General features: G+C 32.9%; 1 protein-coding gene across 1 annotated transcript; it reads right to left on the bottom strand.

The window, feature by feature from the left end:
* Positions 1 to 832: 832 nt before the first annotated feature.
* Positions 833 to 5,906, bottom strand: LOC128189460 (uncharacterized). The gene is made up of 6 exons (XM_052861082.1): positions 5,755 to 5,906; positions 4,790 to 4,836; positions 4,348 to 4,503; positions 3,492 to 3,633; positions 1,686 to 1,714; positions 833 to 1,429 (listed from the first exon to the last, which is right to left on the bottom strand). Exons 1-6 carry the CDS (start codon positions 5,859 to 5,861, stop codon positions 1,032 to 1,034), a joined length of 879 nt encoding a protein of 292 aa, XP_052717042.1. The 5' UTR covers positions 5,862 to 5,906; the 3' UTR covers positions 833 to 1,031.
* Positions 5,907 to 6,200: the final 294 nt, after the last annotated feature.

Genomic DNA, 6,200 nt, shown 5'->3' with positions numbered 1-6,200 from the left:
GCCTTTATGCATTTTTCGGTTTTATCTGAAGAAGATTAAGCCACTGGGAAATAATTTAAAGTCGAAAACTGAATTTAAAGGAGATGTGCTTTGACCTTTACTACGTATATAACCTTATATACTGTGGTTTCATTAATATTCAAGGGTATCAATTTTCGTGGATAAAGTGAAAATCAGTTTCAAGGATACGTAAATTCGTGGCCAATGACCCCTTTCAATACAAAATGTAAATAGAAATTGTGCTTCACTGAACACTTAAAATCATGGAACAACTTAATAACGAAATCCACGATAACTGATATTCCACGAATATTGATGCCACCACAGGACTCCACACCCTTCACTCAAAAGCTCTGTTTATGTGAAGTATGAGCCAGATAGAGCTAAGGGGAATTGAATATAAATATTTTGAAAAAAAGACTTTGTGTAATCTGATATGACCATGACTCGACCTAGAAACTTCATTCAAGAACACTGGACACCGTTTACCCACTGGTGCTATTTTGGTAAAGAATGAACCAGATTGGACCAAGAGGAGAGAATTTTTGATCTGAACAAAGAGTTTTCATTTAACTCAGCTTTGTTCTTAAACTTGGTCAAAAACTTGGTTCAAAGTCAATACACACCCTTTATGGAAAGGCACTCTGTGGGTGACGTTTGAGCCAGAGTGGGCCAAGAGGAGAGAAGATATGCTCTGGACAAGTGATATAAGACGGACGGGCGAACGGACTGATACTGATCACTAAGGCTACCCGCAGAGCGTGGCCTTCATAAACTTTAAACTCAAATGAGCTAAAAAAGATGAAAAACAAGGACTATTGTATATGAATTTTTTTTAATTGTATTACAGGAATTTCAATTAAAACGTATACTTACACTGTACAAATTACACCATTTATATGTTTTGCATTACTCGATACTAAGATACTTTTGAAATAATAGTAGTGAACTTTTATTTTTAACACCAACAGTTGTTTACTATGACAATACTGACTCTTGTGATCTTGAATTGTTTAGGGTGTCAGAATGTACTATAGCTTCCTTGTCGCATTGGACATATGATTAGGGATAAGAGTGACATAGGTATCCCCGGATTCACACGTTTCTGTATTGCCAACAGTTTGACATTTGTTCTGAACTTCCTTGATATTATCTCTTATGATGGGTAACACGTGATTATTTGTCAGGGCCAGTGTCACGTAGTTATCTTGGCCATTATTTGTACCGTTATTTGATGAACATGTAACACCAGTGCTTGTATCATCGTAGAAATCTTCTTCGTCAGTGGCGTTGACTGTGGAAATGGCATTAAATTTTCTGTTGAAGCTCAGGACGTTGTAATTGTTTGATGCTCTCGTCATCTGAGAATAATCCTCACCAGACTCTTCAGAACCATCGTCAATCACGTTTTGAATGTTTGAACTTAACCCTAAAAAAAGATATAAATGTAATTTAAAGGCCCATTAGGCCCATCGCTCACCTAACAAACATTGTCGAACGTAGTAGCTGATTTAGTTCACTATATGTATTTCAAATGTAATTTTGGGGCCTTACAAAGTATTATGAAAAAAAATTTATTTTGTATTATGAAAGTCAAAGATTTTATGTTGAAAATTTAAAAGAGTGAAAAAATAAAAACTGATCGATATGATTTGATTTTTTATGGTTTAGATATTTTTATTTACCTGAGATTTGCTTTCTCAGAAGGTATTGCCTGGAAAAAAAGAAGTTAAAATTATCTGATAAGATGTCATTCTGAAATCTGCCTAAACGTCTTTGTGTTTCATTGGATTAAAATATTAAAGCTGCTTGGTCCGATTTTTTTGTAATTACAGTATCAAAATGTTTTCCATACAAATCATTTATCTTAGAAAGTTATGGACTTTCTCCTATTTACACCAGCAGAATCAGTCTCCTTTCAAAGTTAGAAATATTCAAAGTAAATAAAAATAATTTCTCTTTGGGCAAACGAAAAAACAAACCAAATTGCATCACGGAAATGTTTAGAAAAGGAAACCGCTTGGTTTCGTCCCCCGAATGATTGGGGTTCTTCAACCCGCATGCTATGCATCGATTGTAAAGAAAGCAGACTTTGGAAATATTAGCGAACAAAACGTACAAATGTTTATTTGTAATTTGTCTGATCATTTCGACCTTTATTTAAAGCGATGTCAAAGTCGTAATACAACCATACCCGTCTCGTCGTCAGGGGTGAAATTTAACATGAGGCGAAATAACGCGGTACCTTTTAATGTCGTTTGTTTTGTTAGCAAATTTTGTACGTATTTTTCTTCATTGAATTTTGGCATAATTGACGGGTAGAACTACTGCAATGTCTATTATTATACATATACTAAGCATAGCCATCGTTTAAAAGCGTGCATAAAATTTGATATAAAATCGGACCAAGCAGCTTTAATTAATCAAACTTGTCAACTTTTCAAATTTTGCATGACGATGACGGTTATTTCAAGATTTATTCACCAGAGTAAATCAAAGGTCTGGAGTACTGAAAGCCGGGCTGTTTTGGAGTGTCTTTATGCATATTGTGTAGTACAGACTGAAAAAATCTCTCTCTCTCTCTCTCTCTCTCTCTCTCTCTCTCTCTCTCTCTCTCTGATGCTTTTAATGTCGGCAAAGCGTCAGAGAGCGACACAATTTTGTAAGTGGCTATAAACAAAAATATGTCTAGTAGAAAAAATTCAACAGTTGCTGCTTTGAATTTTGCAACAAGCGTTATTTATTCTATCCCCATTTCTTCAACGTACAGCAAAGTAGTTCATGGAAATTCATGCGAATTGTATGTGTCCAAAATGCACAGTCTTGTTTTTAAAACACGTTATTAATAGAAAACTAAAAAAAGTAGACAATTCTCTCGAAATAAAAAAAAAGAAACAAAATGCCAACACTGTTGACAAACGTGGATCTTTGTGTAACTATTTTGTATAGCGGAAGCTTTTACTTTGACGGTGTTTGGTTTTTTGTTTACTTTTGAAGTTTTGCTATTTATAGTAACATTGGCGATTTGACTGCCTACAGCCAGGACTCTGCTTTCAGCAGAGCCCGGCTAAAAATCATAATTCCCGAGATCATTTAAAAATTCGTTTCAAATATCAATCTTCTTTACAATAAAGGACAGGCGGGTTTGGGATAGACATTAGTATATGATTCAACAAAGGTAGCACTAATGTTTTAATAACTGTAATCTTGCCAATGGGGGTTAAATGTCTTCAGGTACCTTGAATCTTGGTAATACAAAAAAGTAAATAAATAAAATGGAACAAATCAATTCAATTTTAGATTTGATGGAAATAACCTTCCAGAACGGGGTGCCAAGTAACGCAGGTTGACTAATTAACATCATTGCGAAAAGTATAGCCATCGGACAGATTCTTTTGATCTGACAACTTTAAAATATACCAATAAATATGCATAGATTAGCGATGAGCATTAACTCACATTGTTCAACAAATAAACAAGCGAAAACTTACTTTTGTTTCAGTGCAAAATGTGCCACCACTAGAATAGACCCCACGCTGAAAATGACTCCAAGTATGACCGGTATGATTCTGCCAGTTTGGTTTCTCTTGCTAGCCTGTCCTTTTACGTAATGGACATTGTTGTATTTTTTCTCTTAAAATACATTTTAAGCCGCTATTTTACTTACATGATAAGTCATTTATGTCATATTACATATGTATCTAAAGGACTTAAAGGACGACAGGCCCAATTTATTTCTACAATAGTGATTTTCAAGAAAAATTTACATGAATTAGAGATCGATACTGGAGATAATTATATTAAAATCAATAAAAAAAGATAACATAAATATCGAATTAGATTTTAAGTAGGGATCGTTTTCAAAATTGTTTGTATTACTTCTCTTTTAATTGAACATTATGAGGAAAGGCGTTCTTATGAGAGAAGATAGTATTTTAATATATATGCAATTGATTTTCTATCCAAATTACTCATGATATTTATACGATGATGAATTAATATCATGTAAAAAATAATCATTTCATCGATTACGTTTTTACAGTGGCACTTGCCAAAGTGCGGTGTGGCGTTACTTTTCTTCAATTCTTCATGAAAAGTTCTGCTCGAACTCTAAGAAAAATGTTTTATATATCATTTTGAAGCATGCGCATGTAATTTTATGTTTGTAAACGTTTTCATATCCGACAATATTATAAGCAACAAAAAGTACAGCTTGTTCAAACTGCTAACAGTTGACTACTCTTGAGAGCTAAGTAAATCGTATTCATCGTGTTTGTTTTCAGGTTGTTTTGGGTCTTACTTGTAACGAATATAGCGATAGGTTAGAACTATCAGTAGCTTACTCAAGGGAGCTAAATAAGGTACCTGTACTATTTACGCATCCTATGAATCTGTCACATTCTTGTTGTTTCGTACAGTTACATACACCCCTACAACCATGTCCGTAATATCCATCCAGACAAGGTCCACCATCACAGTTGTCACCAAATGTACCTATGCATGCTTGTTATATAAATAACAAACGAACAACAAATAAATACTGTTGAAAATACTGCTTATTTCATTGCAAGAGATTTGCTGGCAAATTATGAAACAATTAAAAGTGATTGCACATGTATTCAGTATTGATATCTGCTTAGGTAAAATTGATTTACCATTGAAATTTTAACAAGCAGGTTTAATTCATTTAATGAAAACAAAATACTATGCGCTCCAATGTTCATATTTCGCCGGTTGTTCATTGAAGAAAACAATATATGCAAATCATGAAATCAAAGTAATTGCTTACGTCTGCAATCATCACTTTGAGGATGATAAATGTAGTCTGTGCAGCACCTGGATAGCATGAAAACAACATTTTAAATATAAACTTTCGCAATTAAAGCAATATGAGCTGCGATTTTCATGCTGAAAATTTTTCTACGAAAATGTTATTTTCTACTAAAATGACCAAAAATATCATGCTTTTTTAAAATTTCTGTTAGCCTTATTTTTGGGGGTAAAAACCGTTACGAAACCTTAATTGAAGCAAAGTTGAATTATTGTCATCCTGTAGAAAAATTGAAGTACTATATGTATGTATTCCATAGAGGATAAATCTTTCTTCTGACAAAAAATAATGATTTTTTCAATTTTAAAAAAGCATGATATTTTTGGTCATTTAAAAAAAACTAATATACAAAACAAATAGTGTTGATAAGTATATATCTAAAGCAATATGAGCTGTATTTTTTAGAATTTTATTTTGCTGCAAAAACCTGCTAGTGTGCTAAGTCTGCATGTAATTTAAAGTTTTATTACAAATTGTTTTGTATATTAGTTTTTTATAAGATGTGTCGGCATGGCAGTATCAATTTATACAGTAACTATTATTATAATTGCAAAAATAGGTAGTACATAAGAAACCAGTATAACATTTTGGAAAGCTGTTTAACTTTCAAAGCAAAATGGGTTACTTTATATAGAACAATACAAAATTCTAGACGGAAACTTTTGATGGGCTCTTATTTTCACAAAAGGTTTAAACTCGTCGATGAAAGCTAATTATATTTTCTCTGAATGTGCGTAATTACATAAATGTATTTTGGTTTGGTTAGTGTTCTGTTTACTCATGTTCACAATATTCATCCAAAAAATATGATTTTACAACCTATTTTAAATACTTAAATGCAAATAAAAAAGACAACAAAGCACAAAAATTGTGCTAAAAAGGTCAAGTAAAAAGTTTGAATAAAGTTGATGTAAACTACTCACTTTAACTTTGTAACCGAACCTTGACAAACTCCCTGATCACCGAATTTTATTCCAATAAATGTATCAACACATAGAAAGCAAAATACAAGGCACACGTACATGCCCATAACTGTTTCATAAATATAGATCTTTTTCCAAAAACAAGGAATTAGAATTCAAATATTCATTTCCGTCTATTTTATTACAACACGGAAATATAAATTGATTGTTTTCTGAGTTATGGTTTTTATTCACGACTGCAGTTCATTTACTCCAACCACCTACATGTAATCTGCTCTTCATCTGTAGGAAGTAATGGTCATCGCTATGACGCACCAATATTTCATAATGATCCCAAATACAGTTCGAAGAAATCAACGAAGCAACGGTCCCCGTCAATTAAACAAGAGGCCCTTAGGACACATTGCTCACCTGAACAAAAGTTCCTTGTAACATCTACATTTTGT

Source organism: Crassostrea angulata, chromosome 6, assembly GCF_025612915.1.
Source record: "Crassostrea angulata isolate pt1a10 chromosome 6, ASM2561291v2, whole genome shotgun sequence".
Taxonomy (NCBI): Eukaryota; Metazoa; Mollusca; class Bivalvia; order Ostreida; family Ostreidae; genus Magallana; species Magallana angulata.
This window is presented reverse-complemented; position numbering and strand designations above follow the sequence as displayed.